Below are 25,772 nucleotides of genomic sequence, written 5' to 3' on the forward strand. Positions count from 1 at the left end.
TCCTGGCCTTCAGTCTGCTGAGAAACTCCCAGAAGTCTGCAGCACTCATCTTCGACCCAGAATCCTTGGGGTCACAGATGGAAACGAAGGGCAGGGACATGTGCGGACCGAGACCTGCAGAGAGCGACCCAAGACTTTCCTTCTCATGTTGCAAAATAAAGCCCAATTCAAGAGAACCATTTTTCACTAAATGTTTACGATAATCAGTGAAAATTCTGAAATGGGAGTCATGGGGTCCGAAGGGTTCTGTCCACTTTCTTCCTCTGTTGCAGTGGGTTGGGGTTACGTTCCAGCTTAACCGCCCAATGGAGATCAGTGCCCCAGTGTGCAAAGACCTGTAGGCCAGCGGACTGAACGACTGAATACTGGGGATTCTCTTCTGCAGGAGGAACAAGGCTGCACAGCACTGTAAAGCAGCCCTTTTTAATTCAGTGATCAAAACAGACAATTCAAATTTCCAATTCTAAAATACAAAAAAACATCAACAGTGCAATGAAAGGAAATCGGAACTCCAGACATCGGCCGTCCGAGTCTTTCCAGCCCAGGCCTGGTGTCTGCGGCGCGGGCGGCGCAGGCTGGAGGGAGGGTCTGTAAGCAGCCACCAGACTCCGCTTCCTCCTCGCAGACCCACTGAGCCCCGCCCTACTTCCCACAATCCTCCGGGCTCCGGTCACAGTGTCCACTGGACGGTGAAGACCTGGGACATGGGCAGCGCCAAGCCGGGCACCGTGAGCACCTGCAGGCGGACCGGACAGGGGGGTGTTACTGCCGCCCCGCACGGAGGAGGAGATACTGCCCCCTGCTGGACAAAGGCTCCCACAGACACAGCGGCACGGCCAAGACTCACCCTGGTGTCGGAGCGGTAGGAGAAGTCAGACACCCTCTCTCCGTCTGCCCAGACCTCCCGAGGGGGTGCCGGCACCCCAAACACCCGCACTGCACTCAGCACCAGCCCATCCAGAGCCCCGTTCACCCGCAGGGGCTCGCTGACCAGCTGACCCTGCAGGACACCGACAGCGTGAAGACAAATGCTGGAGCGGCTCTCTACCCTCCTGCAGCCAGTGCTGGTCTGTTCCTGTCTGACACTGTGCCGACTGCTGCCATCTCCCCCAAGAGGCTGCGCTGACCGCTCCCATCTCCCCCAAGAGGCTGCGCTGACCGCTCCCATCTCCCCCAAGAGGCTGCGCTGACCACTGAGCATTTCTGTAGTGGCCCCACTACACAACTAGAAGCTACCTAGAAACATCTAAAGGATCTACATACACTTAAATTTTATTTTAAAAATCACAGTGACAATAACAAAGATGTCCACAGCAGTAACTACAGTAAATAAAACTCTTAACAATAACAAAGGCGCCATTGCAGAATCAGCTCTGGGACAGCCTCCCTCACTTACCTCTCCTGCCAGGAACAGGATATGGGAGTAGTCTCCTGTCTCGAAGGTATCCAGGCTGTCCCCATCATCCCAAAACAGCTCCCCCCTCGCCCAACCACCGCCGGACAGCGCCACCGTCAGGTGGAAGGGCCTACTGCGGGACTGAGTGGTTGTTAGCGCCGGCTCCTGAAGTGCACGTACAGATGATCCGATCAGCAAGGGCAAGAGACACCTCACCACCAGCTCCATGTGGAAAAGCCTCACACACACACACACACACACACACACACACACACACACCACCTACCTGCTGAACAATGATGTGCCCCTCTCTCAGGTGCACATTTATAGTATCCAGAGCAGCTGGGAGGAGGAGATACTGCCCCCTGCTGGAGAAAGGCTGGCCCTGCAGGTAAGCAGGAGAGCAGAGTGAGAAACGGAGTTAACAACTGGAGAAAGCAGACGGGGGGAAGAAGAAATGAGGACAAGGGAGTGATCCGAGATGGAGGAGAGGTACGATGCTCACATCATGAAGGCTGTACCAGGTCCCTGGCGGGAGATAGGCTGACAGCTCCTCAGCTCCCTCCTCCAGGACCGGGCTCACCAGCAGAGACGCCCCCCACAGGAACTGGCGGTCCACAGCCTGGCAGTTCGGATCAGACGGAAACCTGCCCAAGACGGGACAGTCGTTATGGCACATTCCTGGGAATTCTGGTGCATACAGAGAGTGGCAAAACAAAAGTCCCAGTACTTTTAGCCCAGGGGGTCCAGTCCTGGTCCTGCAGGGTCAGTGTGTCCACAGGGGGTCCAGTCCTGGTCCTGGTCCTGCAGGGTCAGTGTGTCCGCAGGGGGTCCAGTCCTGGTCCTGCAGGGTCAGTGTGTCCACAGGGGGTCCAGTCCTGGTCCTGCAGGGTCAGTGTGTCTGCAGGGGGTCCAGTCCCTGTCCCACAGGGTCAGTGTGTCCGCAGGGGGTCCAGTCCTGGTCCTGCAGGGTCAGTGTGTCTGCAGGGGGTCCAGTCCTGGTCATACAGGGTCAGTGTGTCCGCAGGGGGTCCAGTCCTGGTCCCACAGGGTCAGTGTGTCTACAGGGGGCCCAGTCCTGGTCCTGCAGGGTCAGTGTGTCCGCAGGGGGTCCAGTCCTGGTCCCGCAGGGTCAGTGTGTCTGCAGGGGGTCCAGTCCTGGTCCTGCAGGGTCAGTGTGTCTGCAGGGGGTCCGGTCCTCGTTCTGGAGGACCAATCTGTTTGCAGGTCTCTAGGACCAGGACTGGACACCTGCTGACACACTGACCAACCCTAAAGGATGAGGACTGGACACCGTGAAGACGCACTGAGCCTGCAGGACCAGGATTGCCCTTCCCTGTTATAGACCACGAAAAGAGTAATTGGAATTAAAGTAGAGGATCTTCTTTCTGCTCCTTGTTTGGAACCTTTCTGATGTTCTCATGAGGTGGGGGCAGGATGGAGCAGGACAGCGAGGGGCTCGGAGGGAGCTCGGATCTTACTCCAGGAACAGGGGTCTGGCCACCGTCTCCGCGGCGACGTGGGCGCGGTGGAACAGCGTGTACAGCAGGGGCAGCAGAGAGTAGCGCAGCATCAGGGCACTGCGCATGGCCATCTGGGCCTTCTTGCCAAACACATAGGGCTCCTGGGGCTGCAGACACACACACACACACAACATTACCCTCACTGCTGGCTCAGCGCACGCACACACACACACCATCACCCTCCCTCACTGCTGGCTCAGCGCGCGCACACACGCACGCACGCACAAAAGCTCTACTCTCTAGTTCACTGAATGACAATAAAGAGTTACTTTTACACTAAGAATAAGATGCATCGATCAGACGCCAGCTGGCACGCGGGCACAGTGCACTCTCTCAGCGCGCGGGCGCCTGGGCCCCTCACCGCGTTGGGCCTGTCGTTGTGGTTCCTCATGAAGGGGTAGAAGGCGCCCAGCTGGGTCCAGCGCACGCACAGCTCCTCCGTGGCGTCGCCCCCGAATCCACACACGTCCGCACCGACCAGGGGTACCCCATACAGGCCGAACAGCAGAATGGCTGTGGAGAGCAAGGAGGCGCCAGAGCGGTCAGGGTTGGCGGGGTCCCTCGGGGCCTCTCCCGGACTGCGCCCCCGACTCCCTGCTCACCAGGCACCGAGAGTCGCAGCTGCTCCCAGTCGCTCCGCACGTCTCCCGTCCAGTGTCCCGCGAACCGCCCCAGGCCCGGGAACGAGGAGCGCGACAGCACGAAGGGTCGTGTGCCCCGCACTCTCTCCAGAGCACTGTGGGACGGGGGTCAGGGGTCAGGGGTGAAGAGGAAGAGTCAGGTGTCAGGAACACTGGAACACTGAGAATCCAAGCAGTTACAGAGGCCACTCGGTCCACCAGAGCTCGTCTGTTTCTCCATGTTGTGGTCATGGAAAGTTTCTGGTTTTTATCAGCCTCCACTGCCAGTCCAAGCCAACCCATTCCCAGGATTAACGGCTCTGTGTTATGAAGGTCTCCTAGATCCAGATCAGGATCTATTACAAACACATTAATCCTGGCATCCCGACATGCTGGCTGGCCCACGAAGGGGGTGTGGCCCATGTATGGGGTGTGGCCAGGAGGGGTGTGGCTATGCAAGGAGTGACTCGGGAAGAGGGCGTGGCTCGAGAAGAGGGCGTGGCTCACCTGTGTGTGGCGTTGGCCTCAGTGAGACCGTACAAGTTGTGCAGGTTGTAGTGTGAGGACAGGTGCTGCTGGCTGGACATGCACAGGGTTCCCGCACTCAGGCTTCCTCCAATCACTCCTGCAGGCAGTGAGAGAGAGAAACACAGAGAGACGGGGCTCCCAGGTCAGCAAGGCTCTATGTGAAACACATGAACACTGCAAGGCCTGGGGAAACGCAGAGGACAGAGCTGGCAATCAGATGCCTACTGCACAGCACTATCCTCTACCCCCGGGCACCAGGCTCTGCTGCATCTTTCAAAGCCCTGCCTCTGCACCCCAGACCAACCCCAGCGAAGGTTGGTGCTGCAGGGAAGCAAAAAGTCACAGTGCAGTTCGGAGTACTTTTAAAATAAGTTTATAATGAAAAGTCTTCCAGGTTGTTGAGTGCAGATGCCATGCGTTTTGCAGAACTCAACACTAAAGCACACCCTACATGTATGAACTGCCTCGTGTCTCCTTCTGAAGAAGGAGTCGCTGCACTAGTACAAGTGCGAATTTGAAACAAAATCTCAGCATCAAGGGACTATGTCCAGCTGAACTTTAGCGCCATGTCCTGCTGGGTTTGGACCTTTGAAGCTGCCCCTTGCAACACTGACCTGGGGTGTAGGGGGGGTTCTCGAGGTCATTGTCCGGACACCCTTGCAGGGACCCCTGGACGAAGCTGGACGGCTCGTTCATGTCCTGCCAGGAGGAGACGGGAGTGTTCACAGGATTGGCAGAGCATGGACAGCTCTGCCCCAGAGACCCACAGTGTCTTCTTATCGTACACATCAACGCAGCTCTTTATACATTTACTGAATCTACAAACGCTGGAGGCCTGAGATACAACACACAGGAACCAGTGCAGCGCTCTCAGCGCCTGCTGCCTGGAGAAGCAGGTTGGACAACTCTAGAATCAGCGCCGACTGTGATCCTGATCTGAAGAGGGTAACCGCTGGTGTACACGCAGGGGATCACAGGAAGGGGGCGCTCTTACAATCCACAGTCCATCAAAGGGTACTTTGGCGTGGAAATCCTGGATGTTGTCGAGCCACCAGCGCTGCGTCTCGGGGTTCGTGAAGTCGGGAAAGGCAGTGGGGCCAGGCCACACCTGCACGGACAGAGACAGGGGTCACCGCGTCGTCACGCACGGCCCCCACACCAGGACGGGGGTCACCGCGTCGTCACGCACGGCCCCCACACCAGGACGGGGGTCACCGCGTCGTCACGCACGACCCCCCCAAGGGGTTGAGGGAGGAAAGACTGCAGGGATTAGAGAGATGAGAGATTGGGTGGGAGAGGAGAGGAGCTGGAGAGGGAAAGAGACGATTTACTTGCCTTCCCAATGAGTGGCTGTCCCGTGGCGTTCCTGACGAACACGCCCCTCTGTAGCCCATCATCAAAGGGCCGGTAGGAGCCGGGAGGGCCCGCACTGCTGATCCCGGGATCCTGAGGGAGAGGGAGTAAGAAGAGCCATTCGCATGTACAAGGTGCAGCTCTGACCAGCACACTGCTGCCCTGTGGTGGCGGAAAGGGGCAATTCAGGCCATGGGTAACCTGCAGAGTCAGATCTCACCTTGAGCCCCATACCTGCGACAACATCCCTGAGACCTACACCACAGGCATCTGGATCCCAATGGCCAAAGACTCTGACTGCCATTTCTGCTGAGCTCTATATAATTGAAATCAACCTACTACTTTCTTCATTGGTAGAAAGTAGCACATTTTCCCAGTAGTTTGACACATCTAGCATCTGCTCATTTTAAGCCTCATAATGACCGGCAGGTTTCCACTGGGAATCAGACAGGTGACGCCCTCGACTCCTCCCGGGCCTCCACTCACTCACCGCTGCAAGCTTATCGCAGCCCCTGCTGCTCTCACTCAATCCAATTCAATTCAGTTCAATTCCAGGTGCTTTATTAGCATGACCGATGGGTACAATCAGTGTTGCCAAAGCAAATAAAAATAATAAAATTAACATGGAACAAAACATAAAATAAAAGTGAAATAAAATCTACAGACATTTACAACAGAGACATATCATAAAATATTGACATATACCGTAAACATATTGAGCATTATTGGGAGACAGACTCACTGTTTCTCAGGCTGTGACAGGAGATCACATACTGGGCTGCCAGTTCAACTGAGTTCCCTCCTCCCTCTCCCAGTAGGACTGGGACCCGTTGTGATTCTGGCAGGTGTGGGAACTCTGGGACTAGATCTCTGAATTTAAGGAAGAATGTTTCTCTAATCCCAGAGTATCTGTCACACTGCAGTAGGAAGTGCACCTCTGCTGGCAGTGGGAGCACAGCCTGTCCTCTCTGGACAGCCAGGTCTGCCTGTGTCCAGGCTGTGTCACTGAGCCTGTCCTCTCTGGGCTGCCAGGTCTGCCTGTGTCGCCCAGTTTCTTCCAAGCTGTGGTCACTGTGCCTGCACTTCGTCAGGGTCTGTTTCTTTTTGCTGTTTCTTATCTTGGTCAAATATTCGGCTAGTGTGTATTGTCTGTTTAGGGTTCTGTAGCATTCCAGTTTATGTTGTGTTTGTGTGTGTGTCCCAGTGTGTGAGATATTGCTGTTCTCTCTCTCACTCACCAGGATCAGCACGTACTTCAGCCCCCCCTGGTGGAACTCCCTGACCATTGCAGGCAGGTCTCCAAACCGCTGGGGGTCAAAGGTGAAGACTCTCCTCTGGTCAGCGTAGTCCAGGTCATTCCACTGCACGTCCTGGCACAGATGGAGCCAGGGTGAGCCACAGCAGGAGCAGAGAAGAGGAGAGGGAGTAACGAGGACAAGAGCTGCAATATTCCAACATGCGCTTCTGTAATGAATACTGTGTTACTAGAGAAGGGGCAGGAAGGGGCAGTACCAGTGGGAAGCCGGCGCTGTGCATGCGCTGCACCACCCTGCGCGTGACGTTGGTGGTCTGGTACCCCCATCGGCACAGGTGGAACCCCAGGGACCAGTAGGGGGGCATTGCGGGGTACCCTGGGAGGGGGGAAAGGAGGGAGGAGAGATTGCTTCAGTAAAATGCTTTTGTTCTGGGTATGACCTCTGCCAACAGGCAGCGCGTCTGCAGACACACCGGCGGGAGGGAAGCAGGAGCGACTGAGGGAGGGAGATCGCAGAGCCGGGCAGAGCGACAGTGAGAGAGAGGAGGGAGCGAGGCGGGACAGGTCTCAGAGGGAGGGGGGCAGCCGTCTCCTACCGATGACCTCCTGGTACTGCCGCACCACACTCTGCGGGTCGGGGCCCAGAAACACGTACAGGTCAATCACCCCTCCCAGGGCCCTCCAGGTCAGTGCTGGGGCCGGCTGCAGCAGCACCTCTGCACAGAGAGAGAGAGACAGGTCAGCGCAGGGCCGCTGGACAGCTCTACACACACACAGAGAGAGAGACAGGTCAGCGTAGGGCCGCTGGACAGCTCTACACACACACAGAGAGAGAGACAGGTCAGCGCAGGGCCGCTGGACAGCTCTACACACACACACACACAGAGAGAGAGACAGGTCAGCGCAGGGCCGCTGGACAGCTCTACACACACACAGAGAGAGAGACAGGTCAGCGCAGGGCCGCTGGACAGCTCTACACACACACACACAGAGAGAGAGACAGGTCAGCGCAGGGCCGCTGGACAGCTCTACACACACACACAGAGAGAGAGACAGGTCAGCGCAGGGCCGCTGGACAGCTCTACACACACACAGAGAGAGAGACAGGTCAGCGCAGGGCCGCTGGACAGCTCTACACACACAGAGAGAGAGAGAGAGAGAGAGAGAGAGAGAGAGAGAGAGAGAGAGAGAGAGAGAGAGAGAGAGAGAGAGAGAGACAGGTCAGTGCAGGGGCTGGTACACAAAGAGACACAAAAGAGAGACGTCAGGCTCAGAGGGCATGACCCCCACCCTGGAGGATGTGGACAGACCCAGTTCCCCACCCCCAGTGCTCACCCACGGCGTTGCTGTTGAGCAGGAAGACCCCGTGCGCGAGACCGTCGCCCTCCTGCAGCAGGTAGAAGGGGTGCGAGCCGTACAGGTTGGCATCGCTCTGCGGGAGGAGAGAGAGGCGCTTCAGTCCGCTGTGCCCATCTCCTGTTCGATCTGAAATCGTGGCAAAGCAGGTGATGCGGCCTGAACAAGACTGATCCTGTGGCAGGAGAGGAGGAGGAGGAGAGACGGGAGAGATGGGAGGGGACACAGCCAGGGCGCTCAAGGGACAGGGGGTCCACGGCGGCGTGTCAGACCCACATGTGGCGCCATGTCTCTGTTCCACAGGGTCACGGATGTCCAGTTGAGGTCAAGGGTCAGGGGGGTCAGATGCTCCCCCAGCCCAGACAGCAGGCGGGAAGGCAGAGAGGTGGACAGCTGCAAGAACTGGTCAGCAAACAGCAGGGGGGCCACTGTGGTGTTCAGCCTGAGAGAGATGGACAGTGTCAGCTGGACTAGGGAGCACAAGGTCTGCCCGGGCTTGACGACATCACTGAGAACAACATGGCAAAGGAACTTGAAATGAATCTTACAACTGTCTGCCAGTATTAAAACCTGAAAAAGAAGAGCACAGTGTTTAGAAGATGAAAGGGATATGTGTTACATGAGTTTTCCATGGAGCTGTTTACAAGCAGGAAATAAACATGCCTTAGGATGAGGATGGAAAAATCTGTATTAAACACAAGAATCACTGAAGAGAAACATCTCCCGGGCTTGATGATATTCTACCCATTGTACTTAAGGACACATGAGATGTGATTCATATAGTTTCCATTAGAAACAAAAAAAGACAGTGATCACACCCACGGGCTGGTAATGTATTCATGAGGTGCCCATTCATTAAAAGACTAGAAAGCTGAATCAAGTTAGTAATCAGAAACCTGTAAGTCTCCCTTCTCTTACATGTATCAATAGGAGGTCATGCAAACAGTGCAGAAGCTACACAGGAAACTCAAGAAGATCTAGAAATTAAAAATGGGGGCAAACACCTGGCCGAAAACTTCTAATGCAGATAAATCCACCAGTTACATGCAGGTAGGAAAACATAAATGATAAAAACTAGATTGGAATGTGAAGAAGTAATAAAAGAAGCAAACAAAATGTCAGAGTTTAAAGTGCAGAATTTTTATCAAAATTAAAAACTGTACAATGCATTAATAATAAGCATGATCATAAATAATATCATTGCTCTCAGTTCAGGGAAGACTACAGATACTTGCCCAGGTTCAAGGGAATGTGCTACACTGACAGGCTGAAGGAACTGAACCCTTCCAGTCTTGAACAGAGACGACTACCGGCGGATCTGCTGCACGTATGTAGAATCCTGAATGAAACTTACAAACTGAACCCAGGAGGGTTCTTCAGAATTCACAGTGAAGCACGAACCACAGGACAACCGACGTGTCAGGGAAGCCCATTTAAACCTGATAACAGGAGGCACTTCTTTACATAAAGAGTCGTAGAGGTTTGGAACAAGTTGCAGCCACACTGCCAATGGCTTCCATCAGATCAAAGACCCACTGACCCTCCTCCATGTGCCCGGACCCCCGACAGACTCACAGCACGCGGCCACTGGACCTCCGCCGCACCACCAGGCCGAAGGGCTCGGGGACGAAGTCCACAGAGTAGAGGGGAGAGGGCGGCCGCGGGCCCCTCCGAGGCACGGGCAGCGGCACCTCGTAGCGCGGAGCTGTGGGGTCTTTCAGCTGGAAACGCACACGGGGTGTCAAGGCTCACGCAGACACAGAGTCGGCACAACAGGGGACGCGTGGCCCCAAGACCCCGAGAGTCTACTTTCCCTCCCGCTCACTACAGCCTGTCCCTAGACACACCCCTCACGCTCACGACAGCCCCCCAGCACACCCCTCCGGCTCATTACAACCACCAGACATGCCCCCCACCCCCAGACACACCCCTCCGGCTCACTACAGCCCCCCGACACGCCCCTTCGGCTCACTACAGCCCCCCCAGACACGCCCCCCACCCCCAGACACACCCCTCCGGCTCACTACAGCCCCCCGACACGCCCCTTCGGCTCACTACAGCCCCCCAGACACGCCCCCCACCCCCAGACACGCCCCTTCGGCTCACTACAGCCCCCCGACACGCCCCTTCGGCTCACTACAACCCCCAGACACGCCCCCCACCCCCAGACACGCCCCTCCGGCTCACTACAACCCCCAGACACGCCCCCCACCCCCAGACACGCCCCTCCGGCTCACTACAACCCCCAGACACGCCCCTTCGGCTCACTACAGCCCCCAGACACGCCCCTTCGGCTCACTACAGCCCCCAGACACGCCCCCCACCCCCAGACACACCCCTCCGGCTCACTACAGCCCCCAGACACGCCCCTTCGGCTCACTACAGCCCCCCAGACACGCCCCCCACCCCCAGACACACCCCTCCGGCTCACTACAGCCCCCCAGACACGCCCCTCCGGCTCACTACAGCCCCCCAGACACGCCCCTTCGGCTCACTACAGCCCCCAGACACGCCCCCCACCCCCAGACACACCCCTCCGGCTCACTACAGCCCCCAGACACGCCCCCCACCCCCAGACACGCCCCTCCGGCTCACTACAGCCCCCCAGACACGCCCCTCCGGCTCACTACAGCCCCCCAGACACGCCCCTCCGGCTCACTACAGCCCCCAGACACGCCCCCCACCCTCAGACACACCCCTCCGGCTCACTACAGCCCCCAGACACGCCCCTCCGGCTCACTACAACCCCCAGACACGCCCCCCACCCCCAGACACGCCTCTCCGGCTCACTACAACCCCCAGACACGCCCCTTCGGCTCACTACAGCCCCCAGACACGCCCCTTCGGCTCACTACAGCCCCCAGACACGCCCCTCCGGCTCACTACAGCCCCCCCCAGCTGGGAGCTGACTGGGCTGGAAAGGCAGTCAGTCTGCACAACAGTGAAGTTTCAGATGAACCACAACCACACAGCGCAGGCGTTGAGCAAGAGACGCAGGCTGCCCCCAGAGGCCACTCACCGTCAGGTGCAGGCAGCCGGGGGACTCCATCATGACCTCCAGCTTCAGGGTGCTGATGTCTCGGGGCAGGAATGAGGGGGCACCGCGGCTCAGCGTGGCAGTCTGGCCCCTCTCTGTAGGGGTCAGGGGCCCCATCTTGTATCCGGGGTAGGAGGGAGGGAAGAAGCACCAGGGCGGCCCTGCCGAGCGGCTCTGCGCCAGTGGGGCGTAGCAGCAACCCCGCGCCTCGCACTCCCGCCGGCTGAGCGCCCGATCTGGGGCGCAGTCGAACCGGCCGTCTGGGGGCGCCCCGCACTGCAGGCCGGGGCTGCCCACACCGCGCAGACTCGTGTCCACGCCCCTGTCCCGGGGCAAGCTGGTCCTGGTGGCGCCCCTCGAGCCCGGGCCCTGCGCGGGCAGCAGCGTGTCCAGCCCACGCGTGGTCGGCGTGGTCAGCGCGTGTCCCTGTAAGGAGCCCTGGTACAGGAGCGCAGCACATGCCAGCACCGCCAGGCCCACGGCCCCGAACCTCAGGGGGGACACGGCAGAACAGCCAAGCGCACGGGGACCCCCTTCCTCCGGGGGTCCCTGACCCCGCCGCTCACACACAGGCATGGCCCCCAGGAGAGACCCCTGGACGGGCTGGAGCTGCAGCACGGAGCCGGTGTCCCCGAAAGAGTCCAGCTGAGCAGGGAAACAGAGCAACAGGTGAGACATCCAACTGAGCAGCTCAGCAACGACCAAGTGGGTCAGTCAGAGAGTCTGCAGAGCCAGGCAGCTCCTCACCGAGTGACCCATTCAGTTCTTACAACTCCCCGTCTCAGGAAGGCTGGGAGCATCACTAAGGACACCAGTCATCCTGGTTTCTCACTGTTCTCCCCGCTGCCCTCTGGTCAGCGTTATAGGAGCATGAAGGCATGAACCTGTAGACTCAGAGACAGCTTCTTCCCACAAGCTGTCAGATGACTGAACTCTACCCCTACCACTGACTCACACTCATGTGTTTTAAGTTGTATGTTATTTAACCTGTTGTTGTTGTTGCTGCTGCTGCTGCTGTTCTGTGTTTATATGCTTTTGGTGATTGTTTTAATGTCTGTGTATTGGAGCATACATGCAAATAAGCATTTAATTGCACTTGTGCATGTGACAATAAACTGAACTGAATTGACCCGTCCAGTGAAGCCGTTCCAGGGCCTCTCTGGCCTCAGTTACTGGACTGGGCCAACGATTCAGGCAGGAAGTCCTGTGGCTAAGGATCTGTGCCTGTGGCTGGAAGGTTGCCGGTTCAAATCCCGCAGCCGGCAGAGGAATCCTACTCCATTGGGCCCCTGAGCAAGGCCCTTAACCCCAACTGCTCCAGGGGCACTGTACAATGGCTGACCCTGTGCTCTGACCTCAATCTTCTCTCCCTGTCTGTGTGTCTGTATCTCATGGAGAGCAAGCTGGGGTCTGCGAAAAGACGAATTCCTAATGCAAGAAATTGTATAGGGCTGATAAAGCAACATTATCACATTAGAATCTCGGTTGCCAACTGCACAGTAAAACATGCGGGACCACAGAGCCGTGCAGCGCTGTGGCCCAGTGATTCCTCTGTCTCCAGGATGCTGAACCCCGAGTCCGATACCACACCGGCCTGAGTGGGCGCCCCGTGGGCTCTGCAGGTCTCGGAAAGGTCCTAGTTTTAACTCGAGAAGAAGCGAGCCGGAGCCGATAGTTAACAAACCTCGTTATGTTGCTATAAAACAACAACAAGCCGTTTTTAATGTATTACGCCTAAGAAATGATGCGACTGAACTACACGCTCGCTACAATGTCTACACTAGTGACACTACAGTGTCTCTTCCGTTCTAAGACAAACTTTCTACTTCTGTTTCTGAGTTACACTTCCTGTTTCCCGTGCACTTCTGCAAAAATAACCCGGTGAAGGATTTAAAAAGAAATACGCATAAAATAGTAAGTAAAGCTGCAATTGTTTGGAACAGAGCAAACAGGGTAACTTTGCGATTTAACTATGAAGTCTTTCTCTAAGTTTAAAGCGCTGTAAACTCTTCGGTACCTGTTGCGTGACACGCAATCAGCACCTATGATCGACAGTTCACAGCTCCAGGTGTCCAGCGGATCCGCACAGGCAGGTCTCCGAGCCGCTCGATCGTGCACAATAACCCCCAAGGCGCAAACACCGCGGCCGGACGCCGAGGCCACCGAGCGGACAGGCTGCTGCAGGGGCTGGCGGGCTCGCCTGCGCCCCCTTCATGCAGAGCACAGAGCTGCAGTCGCGCCACGCCCACAGGTCAGCTCCTCACACGGGCACTGGACACGAGCGGAGCTGGTTCTGCAATTTGAACACTTTTAATTAACACACCGTTACATTTAGGTACATTGTTTTACGGACTACGGGAGCCCGGTGGGACCAAAATAGCTTTTCAGCTATAGGAGAGAGACCGTGTTTTTCTTGGCAAAGGCCTCATAGAAACGTTTTGATGTGCACTTAAACTGCAATCCGTAACAATGTAAAAAAAGTTACTTTCATTTACGCGGTGGAGGGAAGTCCCCATTACCTGTAGAGCGCTTTCACTGGGGTTTCCAGAGAAGCGATAGGTAACTGAAAGGATATTATTATTAATCAAGTGAAAATTGGGAAGAAGTACAGTTAAAGCCCGGTTTGGTGAAATTATAGTTTTTGTTACATCTTTGTGTGTTAATCGGACTTCTCTATACTTTGCATTAAACACTCTCCATAATACCCGGGCCGGGCCGTGGGTCTAGCTAGCGATTCGGCCATCAGATGCTAACAAAAGCTAACAAAAGAGTAGTGTAGAGCTCGCCGCGACTTGTTGTTGGAGATTTCAGTTCTAAGCAATATGCAGTGTTTTGCATTCATCCTTATTTCTTTCTGTGGATTTAAACTACTCAGTATTTTTTTTTCAACCTTGAGGGTTTCAATTCCATGTACTGCACTACATATTTGTGTATATTTTTTATTGTTAATTCTTAATCGTGTATGAAAGTAGATATCAGACCTACTGCATGCAATAGCTTATTAAGGAGCTGTTGCCTTTCTATTGTTCCGTTACCCGTAGAGGGGGAGAGGGGTTTATAATGTGCATTGAAGTACCTGCCTCTTTGAAGTTCTGAGCATCGTTGGGAATGTTTGCACGGTTTACATTGTTTGTACCATTTCCCAGAAGCAGCAGGCACGAAACTGGTGATTCCACTATTGTAGTAAATGTAGTAGAGTTAACCATTTGACAGTAGATTAAGGTCTGCCTTCACAGAGTATAGAACAGGATAAAATGAGTTTTGTGAGCTTTATTAAGTTATACCCTCACACAACAGAGTATATTAAGGAAGTACAGAGTTGGTACAAAAATTGTATCATCTGGTGTGTTACACTGTTACCACACTTGAGAGACCAGGGAAAGGTACTGGATTAAAGCTCTGTATTGTTCATTGTTATTCTGACATTGTTAAACGTTTTACACATTGTTTGGTTACGAATATTGCCGCGGTCTGCATGTGTGAGATGGTAGACTTGTTTCTCGGATGTGTTATGAACTGTGTAAACTTTGTACACAGTGCCCCTTTAAAAAAAACGTCCTGAAGTCCTGGTTCCTTTTCACGTTGGCGAATGTGCTTTGAATAAAAAAAGCAACAATGGTTCAGAAAGTTGCAAATTCAAGTCTTTTAAAATACGTGGCTCGACAGACAGGTGGAATCTTCACATGTCCCTTAATGCCTATGTTTATTTAAGAAGAAGACAATGCGAAACCTTTCACTTCTTCAGATTTTTAAAAAAGGACACCGCTACGAGGTATTAAGACGTGTTCGTTAAAGGCTCTTTGTAAGAACATACAATTGTTCGCTTTTTAAGGCCACACCCGCATTTCTTCTGATTCGGGTATGATATTGGAGACAAATTTAATTTTCCTGTTCACACAAACGCAAAGAAGATAATGATATTAAATGCAGAATCCACCGCCGTACCTTCACCCGGGCAAACAGAGGAACACAATTGCAGAACTGTTACTCTCGCACCGGTAACAGAGCGCCTGAACTCGGCAGACGGGGTCACCGGAGGTCAAAGTCACCGTGCATGATCACGTGATCACCGGAAAAACAAGGCGCTATAGCTCGGGAACGAAAGCAGCACAAACGCCACTTTCAACGGCACAAACCGGCACCAACGCAGCACTAACGAATGAGGGAGGTTTCATCGTTTGTGCTGTCTGTAGGGGGGGCAACTTCACGGAGCTCCTCAGGAAGTCTCGCAAGCGCCTGTATTCTCTGCGGCAGGAAAACTAAGGCAGGAAAACACAACAAGTGTCTTGGATATTTGTTGAGGCCTTTTATTCATGTAGTGTGCAATATAATCATAAATTCACAGTTTATTACAATTTACTTGTTTCTGGAGTGATGACATTAATGTATGAGAGCAGAGACAAGGGCCTCTGCTGTACATTAGGCACTTCTGATCCACTTCTGCTAATGCTCAGGTGTGTCCGGGTCCTTCAGCGCCCAGCCAGTTAAGGAATTGAGCTCCAAACCGATTTACTTAATTATGTCTTTTGCAATTGTTCGAAAATGGCTGGGGATTTTTCTTTAAAGAGTTCCGCCACGTCCGATCAATAGTCCGGTTAGACGCCCTGGAGTCTGCCGGTACTGAGGGGCCAGAGAGGCCTCAGGCACTGTCCTGGAGGGGCTGCAGCCTGGCGGCCAGGGCCAGCGAGACCCGGCGCAGCGCCCCCTGGTGCTGGGGGTACTCCTGGCAGACGCGGTGCAGGATGGTGCTGATGGCGTGCAGCCGGTCCTCCTGCCTCTGCGTCTCGGTGTCCAGCGCCGACCCGCTCCGCGCCACGGCGCTGTACCGGCCCTCCCGCACCGCCTGCAGCTGCTTGGCTCGGCCCTGCAGGCTCACGATCTGGGCCAGGTTCTGGAGGGTCAGAGACAGCACACCGGCGGAGGGTGAGTCTGCGGATCTGGGCAACTACGTCCCCAAACTGACACAGACTGCATGTTTTAATTCAAGGCTTAACTTAGAGCTCCTTGCTGGTCCGCAGGGTGGCCTTTATTGCAGTGAGGTGGGGGGGGGATCTCCACATTTTCCACATCACTAAGGGTCAAATAAAAAAAACTGCAAACCTACTTCTTGCCATTAACGAATAAATTAATTTTATTACCGCATAGTCATTGGAGCAATATTACCTGCAATGATTTAATAAGCCAAGACTAAACTGCTGGAAATGAACTGCAGGCCGCTGCTGGAGACAGGTGGGCAGTGTACTGACCCTGTCCTTCGTGTCCAGCCGGCCCTGCAGGTCGGCGGAGAGGATGTCGCCGGCAGCCTGCAGCTCAGCCAGGTGCTGCTGTTTATCCTCCAGGCTGGCACCCAGGGTCTTCTGTGTGTCCTGCAGCTCGCTGATCACGCTGTCACACTTCTCTGCTTCCTACAAGCACACACAGGCCATCACAGCTCAGAGAACCACACCTTCCAACAGACGACACATCCTCTCATGTGAATATGGTGCCTGTACATATGCGGAATACAGAGGAATTGACGATACTCCATGGGCAGTGGTTCCAGCGAGTGTGTCAGAGTGCTGGTAAGCCTGTCAGTGCCACCGTGCAGCCCAGGTCTGGCTCACCTTCTGTGTGTCCTGGATCTTCCTGCTCAGGCGCTGCAGCACGCCCTGCAGGTCGCTGCGGGTCAGCTGCTTCCTGTCGGCCCGCGCCTGAGCCTCGCCCCGCGTCACGGTGGTCTCCCGGCGAGACACTGCGGCCTCCATCTCCCGGAGCAGCCTCTCCTGCTGCTTCATCAGCTGCCCGTAGCGCACCTGGCACGACAGCGCCGGTCAGGCTGTCAGGGGGAGCTCGCACACGCGGGGCAGGTGGAGGGGCAGAGGGCACTATGTGAATTCACACAACGGGGCGGGTTTGGAACTGCGAGGAAGGGGACTGACCTCCATGCGGTGTATTTCAGCCTTCATGGTCCGGATCTCGCCCTGCCCCACCTCTGAGTCCACTGCCTCCCGTGTTTCCCGGGCCAGCTGTGTCTTCTTCTCCCACAGCATGATCTGTCGCCTGGGAGACAGACTGGTTACCGCAGTCATCGCACTCCCCGTCACCTTGCATCATGAAATCATGACGACAACACTGACACGGAGCTCAGATACTAGTCTGACTAGTGTCACCTTGTGACTGTTAAGCTACTGTAGACCGTTCTCACATTCTCAGACGAATCCACTTTTTTTCAAACACTAGTGCCTGCCACGTCAAAAGTAGACCTAAGTCAGTTTTAAATCGGCTTGGTACGGCTGTTTGGGCTTTGACTCACTCTGCCTCCACCAGACTGTTGAGCAGCCTCTCTTTCTCCTCCTGTATTCTTTCCAGCTTCATCTGCATCTGGACTGACTGCCGCTCAGCCTCCTGCAGGACAAACATAGACTCCATCACTCACATCACCTTACCGTCACTCACAGACTCCTTCCCCACATAATACTTCTCTCTGCTACAGAGGCAGCGGTAATGAGCTGTGTGGACAGTATCTGTGATAGAGGCAGCAGTATTGAGCTGTATGGGAAGTATCTGTGAGAGAGGCAGTGGTATTGAGCTGTGTGGACAGTATCTGTGATAGAGGCAGCGGTACTGAGCTGTGTGGACAGTATCTGTGATAGAGGCAGTGGTACTGAGCTGTGTGGACAGTATCTGTGATAGCTGCAGCAGTACTGAGCTGTGGGAACGGAATCTGTGATAGCTGCAGCAGTACTGAGCTGTGTTATCAATCAATCAAACAAACTTTATTTATCAAATGCACAACAATACAGCATGCAGCAGTAGCTGCTAGCAATGAAATGTCTTTTCTGCGAGTTCACTGGGGGGAGGGGGGTAAAAATCCCAAAATTGAAGTTACAAAATAAGGTTACATAATAATACATAATAGTGCAATAGAAATTGAATCAAATAAACTCAGACAGAGCTCAACACAAATAGAGCTGCGATGTGTCCAGGGTGTATGCAATACATTATGTCCAAGTAGTGCACTATGCCGAATACAATGAACACTGTATGTCCATGTAGCCAATACGGGTGATTTGCTGAAGGAACTGCAGCTTGGCTATTTAGCAGTCTTATTGCCTGTGGACAGTGTGGACAGTACCTGTGATAGAGGCAGCGGTACTGAGCTGTGTGGACAGTATCTGTGATAGAGGAGCGGTACTGAGCTGTGTGGACAGTACTTGGGATAGGGGTGGGGTATAAATGGCACCACTCAGTCTGACCTGACCTTAAGCTTGTGCAGGAACTCTGTCTCCATGAGGCTGTTCCCCTGCTGCAGCACCTCCTTCATGCTGCTGTTCTGGCTGAGCAGCGTGTTGAGTTTCAGCATGTCGGCTGCCAGGCTCTTCATGTGCCGCTCCAGCTCGCCCTGCTCCTGACGCTCCTGCTGGATCTCACCTGCACGAGCCGCGTTTCAGACACGGGAACAACGGGACATCGCTGTTCACAAGGGTAAAGCTGCATGGATTCTTAAGAGTTTCCCATGATTGTAACATGCATTTACTGGCCGACTGTGAAGCCTGACTCGTCCCCCCCAAGATTTTAGCTTCTCATACCTCTTGATGCTCTACCATGCTTTTATCGTGAGTTCACTGAGCTGTATGACTTTTTATTACAGTGTACAGCAAACCTTTGCAAGGACAGACAGGATCTGCAACCTTTGGTCCTGTACAGCCACAAAGGTCTTCTGATCTTCAGTCCACCTGAGTTACAACTGGCTTAAACTGACCACTTATTGGCTTGATGAGAGTAGGACACAATGTTCCCCAAGTGTATTCGCAATGACCACTAGAATCTCTCTATATTCAGCGCAGGTGCAGGGCTGCGGTCAGCCTGTCCACGTGTGTGTGAGCCAGGGAGGGGACGTACTCTCTTTGCGCACTTTCCTCTGCTGCAGGATGGTCAGCTGCCTGCGGAGGGTCTCCAGCGCTGTGGCCTGGGCCTGTCGCTCCCGGCTGAGCCTCACCAGCTCCCCCTCCTGGCGCAGCCAGTACTGCTGCAGCTCCGCCGTCTGGCTCCCCACCTCCTCCAGCTGCTTACTGAGCGTGCTCGCCTCGATCTCCAGCGGGCCCAGGTCCTCATGCTGCTCGTACACACAAGATGCCACTTACTGAGAGGGCAGAGTCTGGCTCACACACAGGACAGGGGCAGCTCTGGCTTGTCAAGCCCCTAGTACATCTTTCTGGGTTTGGATCTCTTTAATCTGACAAGCACCAAACAACAGGCTCTTTAACAGAGCACTAACGCAGGCATGCCTAGGATGTGCATAGGGACATAAATAAAGTCAGGATATTTGTAAAAACAGTTTTGTCAGATTCAAAATTGTAAGCTTGATAATTATCCTAGAAGCTCTTGAAAGAATAAAGCAAATTTAAAAGAAAACAACAAGAAAAAAACAAGTGAGGAATGAGAGTGAGACGGGGTGTGTGCAGTGCTGACCCCAGTGCTTGCAGTGATCTGCTCGATCCTCTTGTTGTAGAGGTTGATGGTGCTCTGCTTGCGCTCGATGAGGGTGACGCGGCGCGCAATCTCGGCCTCGCTGCGGGACAGCAGCTCGTGCTGGCCGGCGGCCTCCTGCTCCAGCGCCGCCAGCGTCTGCTCCAGCGCGCGCAGGCGCTCCGAGACCTCGCTGCCCTCCAGCGACACCTGAGCGATTTCGTTCTCCAGCCGCGAGAGCTGTGCCTCCTGCAGCACACACACAGGATCATGCACACGGTGGACATTAGAGCGAGGAGACTGCGGACCGTGTAGCATTCCTGGACAGCAGACTGTGACCAAACCAAAGTCCGAGAGCGGGGAAAACATCAGTACATGACAAAGGTTACAAATGAGTTCATTTGGCAGGTAGAAGATTATTGATCCAAGGATCTTTCCCAGCTTTCCTTGATAGAACCTGCGCTATCGGCTTCAACATCACGACTGGGTAGCTTGTTCCACACTCCCCCAGCCTCTGGGTAAGGAATTGCCACTATCACGTGCAGTAGTTTTCACTTGTGGTGGATAGGTAAGGCAAGTCTTGTTTACTTCACCTGTTAGATTATTTAAACCAGAAACAGCAGAAAAAGCACAAAGGGCAGAAACCAAACAGTGTATGTAATTTATTTAGATTTATAGAGATTAATTTGAAATGATGTCGATTCATTTAGATTTATATTCAGAAAGCTCCCGATAAAGCTCTGCATAACGATACTAAACCGAAAGCTGCAGGAATTCAAGAGAGTGTAAGCATGTGGAGTGATTAGTGATGAATGTGCAGCAAGCAAAGTACTGATAAAGGGAGAAACCTCTGAGCTGGAGGAGTTAGTGGAGTGCCCCAGGGGTCTGCACTGGGCCCACAGCAAAGAGCTACACAAGAGTCCAGTATGCATGCTACGGATATCAGCTGATGGGCACTGATCTTTCAAGAAAAAATTAAGAAAAGGGATTAAAGGGATATAAAGCCAACAGAATTCTTGAATGTACAGCAAAATAAACAATTATATTGCTCATTCAGAATATAGGGAGCATGCAGTTTTACAGTAAGTGCTAGAGATGTACAAGCTTGGAGCTGCAGTACCAGCGATTGTGGACACGGGACAGAGAAGCTGTTTCTCACCGTCTCTCTCTTGTGTGCGGCCAGCTTCTCCGCCAGTCGCCGTGAGTATTTGGCCGCTTTGTTGTGTGTCAGCTGCTCCTGCATCTTGGCCATGATCTTTTCTTCCAGCCCCAGCCGAACCGTCGATTCTTTTTCGATCTGCTTCCTGAGCGCGCTCAGCTCGCCCTGACGCGTCGTGCAGTCCTGGGGAGAAGCAACAGCGCGGCATCAGCCCCCGCTGCCGCTCCCACCTCCACTTGCAGCAGACAGCCAGGGCCGACAGGCTCCACTTTCCTGTTTCACCAGTGCAGTGGAGGGTAGCTCTCTACCGCTGTGGCACATCATAAAACCTCTTTCCTGCTCTCCTATACCTCACACGATTTCTCCTCCTCCATCTACTAAAGACTACAATCACTGCCTAGCCGACAGGGGTATGTGTCTGTGAGCACTGCAGCCTCACCGCGGTGACCCTGTTCAGCGCCTGCTCCGTCTCCTGCAGGGTGCGGGTGTAGGTGCTGTACTGGGCCTTCAGCGCCTCCTGCTGCGCCAGGTTGTGTGAGACCAGCTTGCGCATGGTTGCGCCAGCTTGTTGGGCCCGGTTCAGCAGCTCTGTCAGCGCCTCATTCTGCTCCTCCTCATGTGTGATCGACTTCTTATAGCCTTCAATCTCCGTATCCAGGGACTGTACCTGGTGACGGGAGAGCCTGCACAGGGAACAGCACACAGGAGCGTAGTTAAGCCTTACAGCACACCACACCGTGGGGCAGTGCTGCTGAGCAGAGGACAGTGCCATTTACCGCAAAGCCTCTAGCATCGCAGTGTGGGCCTCATCACGGCGCCTCATCCCAATCAGACTGCTGTTCCACTGCTGCAGCAGCTGCTTCCTCTCCATTGCCAGAGAGTCCATCTCCATCTGAGCCTGAGGGAGCAGGGAGGGAGACAGACCGATGAGACTGTGGTTTGAGACGGCGAGAGAATGAGATTAGTGAGTCAGGAGTCGGTGAGAGGAGAAAAGTGAAGACAAGGAGAGTAAGAGACCGAGGAAGGTGTGCTGGGGTACCGACCTCAGAGACTGTCTCCTGGGCTGCCCTGGTCTCCTGGGCTTGGGCGGCAATCTGAACCTCATACAGGGCAATCTGCTCTGTCAGCTGCTGCACACGCTGGGTCAGACGATCCACGAGCAGGTCCTTATGAGGAGAGAGGAATAGAGCATTAGCTGAAATTAAGATTACTCTCCTTTTATTTCCCTACAGGGTAAGACTTCTTTCTACTGACTCAGATCTCTGTTAGTACCCACAGGATCCGATCTTGTGAAGTCCGTTTGCCTGTGGGGAACGTGGGAAGTAACAGGCCTACCTGCTTCTTCTTCTGCCCCTCTGCTTGCACCTTCTCGACCCGGGCCTTGTGCGTGGCGTGCTTCATGACGGTGATGTCGGAGCGCAAGTCTGCATTCACACCCTGCATGTAGAACAGCCGCAAGGCCAGATTCTCCACCTCTGTCTGCAGCTGAGCAACTGGGGAACATTGAGGAGAAAGGACAGGGGGCGTATCACAGCAGTGTGTAGTAACGCCACGAGGTCTTGCTCTCTGCCAGTCACATGCTCTCCCTTTCGGCTTTTATGCCATGTCATTCCCATCCTGCACAGACTAAGCACACTCTCTCTCACCCTTGGTCCTGTGTTGGTCAGCAGTGCTCTGAATGTTTCTGTACAGGCTGCGCACTCTTTCCAGCTCCTCCTCTGTACAGTGTCTTTCCATCACGGCCTGGGCGTTGGTCTCATGCCTCTTCTCCAGGGCCATCTGCAGCCGGGCCAGCTCCTGCTGCACGCCGTAGAGCTCCACGCCCAGATTCTCCCTCTGCGTGACCTCGGCTCGCTCCATCGCCAGCTGGGCACGGGGCACACAGAGAGGTCACGAGATCCAAAAGCGCACTCCCACCTCTGCATCTTAGCCTGGTCTATGTGATTTTCTGGTGTCTACACAGCATATGCAAAACAGAAACTATATGGGCAAGAAATCCATCTTAAATAAAAATAAATATCCCATGGGGGACATTCCATGTATTCTTACTGGAAAAGCTTTGCTGCACATCGGATTCCATTGTTTGATTAAGCCACGGGTTCTACCACAGGAGGCTAAAAGAAATCCTAAGCTGCAGCTGCCACTGTCAGCCCTGTTCTTCTGTTGTCAGGCCGAAGGTCGCTCACCTTCTCCCGGACGTCCAGGTTGATTTTCTCCAACTGCCGGGAGAGGTGGGACTTCAGGGCCGACTGAAACCTCTTCATCAGGGGCTGCAGACACAGGCCAACCGGGGGTGGAATCAATAAATCAATTGATCAATACAAAATCAATTAATCAGTAGAAAAAAAAATATTAGAAAAGAGACTGACATGCTCTGGGTCCAGCACCACCAGCTCTTCCTCTTCCTCCTCGTCTTCCTCCTCCTCCTCTTCCTCCTCACTACCCCCAATCACAGGCTCCTCACCATCACTGTCTGACAGCGGGACAGACAGACGCAGGACGGAGTCTGGTGCCACTGGCGATGTCTTCAACATACCCTCCCCTGGCAGGGATGACACCATCCACCAGTAACACAGCAGGAATTCCACAGGCTCTGCAGACAGCTGGGCCCACTCCCCTCTACACCCGGCTGCTGCTGACAGAGCATCAGGTGGCACTCTGTCCTCATGGCTGGAAAACATCCCCCAGCCTCAACCCTAGTGACAGGGCGAGCTCTGCAAAGTTGTGTGTGCTGCTGCCCACAAAACAAGCAATTAAGTCCAAAGCCTCCTCTGTTTTTCAATCCTGCTTATGGTTTTAGCCATGTGATTTCTTCAGAACAGCTGTAATAGCTGTGCTGTCTGCTTTGAACATCTGTAAACGAAGCTCTTTCACATTTCTTACAACCTTTGCCATCCAAAACCCCAGTCTAGATGCTGAATATGAATTAGGACAGTCAAGTGCTGCGCACTCTTCTGGCTGAGCCGTGTGTCTGTGTCCCCCTAACAGCGGCTGGGAAACTGTCTCACCATGTCCGGCTTCCATCTCCTCCTGCCCCGTTGGCCCTGGCTGGGACTCCACCTGCTCCTCCACTTCCCCCTGCTCAGGAAACAGAGCCACCATCTCACCGACAAGCCTGCACACACAAACTAACTCACTGGTCCCCCCTGGTTACAACACACCACTGGCCCACCTCATCCGGAGCAAGCACTGTCACCCCAGAGTCATCTGCCGTCTGCTCTGGGGGGCCGAGGGGCGCAGGCTCTTCTTCAGCCAGTGTCGAGAGGCCCTTGCTCCCCCTCTCTCCCTCATCCTTGCTGTCCATCTGTGGCTGCAGGGCGAGAGAGAGGAGCTGATCGCCCAGCCAGGGCCAGAACACACAGTGCACAACAAACCAGCACGCTCTAGTACGGGCTCAGAGGGGGCGGTGTTGCGAGCAGTTCTGTCACCCATACTGTGAGCATGACAATCTGTTTGTGCACCATAGCAGAGATCTTAACCCTGCAGACAAAGACCAATCCAAAGACAGGCCAGTAAATCTGCCCCTGAGTTGGGTTCGGTCTGCTTTCTGCTCCGTCCACAATGTCTTCCCTGCCAAAGACACCTTTATCTGGATCTCAGTGGGAATGCGCTGGTTATAAATTCAGGTCTTGGATTTAAGAGAGGCGATGAAGCTCATCTAACTGTTAGCCTACAAACATGGCAAACACAGGTTTCCTGACTCTGATTTACTGGATAAAGTCTTCTGAGAGCTTGAGGTCTCACCTGCTCCTGCGCATAAAGCAGCTCTTCTGATTCAGTGCTGAAAGACACCCCCCACATAGACAAAACAACAAAAAAACAATCATTGAAAAAAGTGCAATCCAAACATGGTTTTAAATTTACTCATGAAACCACTCCATTCACACAGAATTTTTCAATTAAATGCAATTAATATTGTAAATTAATCATTCAATTAATTACAATCAATTACCTGTTTTCTAAAAGGTTTTCGAAAAGTCCTTAATGACTGAATAATTTCGGTGGCCTATTTGAGCTAATATTAATTTAGTGCAGTTTGTTAAATCAATTAGATCCACAGTCAGTTAGCTCTACAACTCAAGCAATAAACTCTGATCGCCGAAGAAATTAAACATTTTCAATATTACGTCTTCAATACAGACGAAAATACACGATTTCGTTTGTCTGTCACGAAACGTTTTTGTAGAAATTCAGTTTTAAATAAAAAGAAAGAGACCATCCGCTGCGGTACCACCTGTGTTTATCCGAGATCCTCGCGTTGCTAGGAGACAGCACAAACTTCCGGCCGCCGCGCAGCTGTGACGCATGCGGCTCCGGAGACTGGGCGCGTGAAGAGAGTATTTTTACTTTTTTCGCCATAATAGTTTCTCACGGTCTGTAGTTTGTACTACACATCCGATTTTAATCATTATAGTCCATCAGAAACTCTGAGTCATAAAAGTTCCTCGCAGTTGCATAAAGGCTTTCGCCCCCAAGCACTTGACGTTTTTTAAAAAAATACATTTTAACAAAAAGTTAAATTAGTTACAATATCCATTGAGAATACTGTGTACAGTTTCGGTGGCGCGGTGGTGAGCACTGCTGCCTCACAGCGCTGGGGCCTGGTGTGCTGTCTGCGTGGAGTTTGCATGTTCATGTCGGTTTACTCAAAAGCCTACTGAAGATTAATTAGCCTGTGAGAAAACCGGTCCTGGTGTGAGTGTGAGCGTGTGTGTTTGTCTGTGTGCTCAGCGATGGACTGGCGTCCTGCCCAGGCTGTATCCTGCCTTGCCCCCCTGCGTGCAGGGATAGACTCCAGCTCCCCCGTGACCCAGACCAGGAGGAAGCAGTTAGCAAAAGAGTAAACGACTTTATTGCCATATGCACATGTATATTGGAACTGTTATTCACACCGAGCTCTCAGGACAGGCACAGTACGGCAGACACAGTTTGGACACTACAGCACAAGATGGTACATTTGGAGTAGAGGGACGGATAGATGAAGCTGGACAGGTCTGGGCATGAAGTTATAAGAAGATCTTGCTGCTGTGGAATCAGTCTGGATTCCCTCCAGAAAGGAGAGCATTCAGACAGATTCTGGGGCTTAAGGTAATATCC

The 25,772-nt window shown here is 53.7% G+C and overlaps 2 protein-coding genes across 3 annotated transcripts; both read right to left on the minus strand.

Annotated features, from left to right (window-relative positions):
* Nucleotides 1–405: 405 nt before the first annotated feature.
* Nucleotides 406–13,272, minus strand: gaa (alpha glucosidase). 2 transcript variants are annotated; one of them, XM_088927733.1, is made up of 20 exons: nt 13,086–13,272; nt 11,051–11,713; nt 9,607–9,752; nt 8,308–8,473; nt 8,011–8,107; nt 7,272–7,391; nt 6,933–7,051; nt 6,659–6,790; nt 5,403–5,513; nt 5,062–5,175; nt 4,682–4,766; nt 4,047–4,164; nt 3,522–3,655; nt 3,281–3,432; nt 2,878–3,026; nt 1,902–2,043; nt 1,683–1,781; nt 1,397–1,561; nt 848–1,000; nt 406–736 (listed from the first exon to the last, which is right to left on the minus strand). In XM_088927733.1, exons 2-20 carry the CDS (start codon nt 11,642–11,644, stop codon nt 671–673), a joined length of 2,862 nt encoding a protein of 953 aa, XP_088783859.1. In that variant the 5' UTR covers nt 11,645–11,713; nt 13,086–13,272; the 3' UTR covers nt 406–670. The 2 variants fall into 2 exon arrangements, with proteins under 2 accessions (XP_088783859.1, XP_088783858.1); XM_088927732.1 differs by lacking the exon at nt 13,086–13,272 and having other exon boundaries at nt 11,051–11,760.
* Nucleotides 13,273–15,367: 2,095 nt separating this feature from the next.
* On the minus strand, nt 15,368–25,034 carry LOC148824309 (coiled-coil domain-containing protein 40-like). Its single transcript, XM_088928178.1, has 20 exons — nt 24,892–25,034; nt 24,420–24,456; nt 23,848–23,985; nt 23,684–23,753; nt 23,045–23,217; nt 22,862–22,945; nt 22,322–22,541; nt 22,011–22,168; nt 21,719–21,841; nt 21,452–21,573; nt 21,115–21,358; nt 20,676–20,858; nt 19,520–19,765; nt 18,950–19,163; nt 18,309–18,478; nt 17,361–17,452; nt 16,987–17,107; nt 16,672–16,860; nt 16,315–16,473; nt 15,368–15,959 (listed from the first exon to the last, which is right to left on the minus strand). Exons 1-20 carry the CDS (start codon nt 25,032–25,034, stop codon nt 15,708–15,710), a joined length of 3,138 nt encoding a protein of 1,045 aa, XP_088784304.1. The 3' UTR covers nt 15,368–15,707.
* Between the last annotated feature and the right edge of the window lie 738 nt (nt 25,035–25,772).

Source organism: Atractosteus spatula, chromosome 11 (genome assembly GCF_055471065.1).
Source record: "Atractosteus spatula isolate fAtrSpa1 chromosome 11, fAtrSpa1.hap1, whole genome shotgun sequence".
Classification (NCBI taxonomy): domain Eukaryota; kingdom Metazoa; phylum Chordata; class Actinopteri; order Semionotiformes; family Lepisosteidae; genus Atractosteus; species Atractosteus spatula.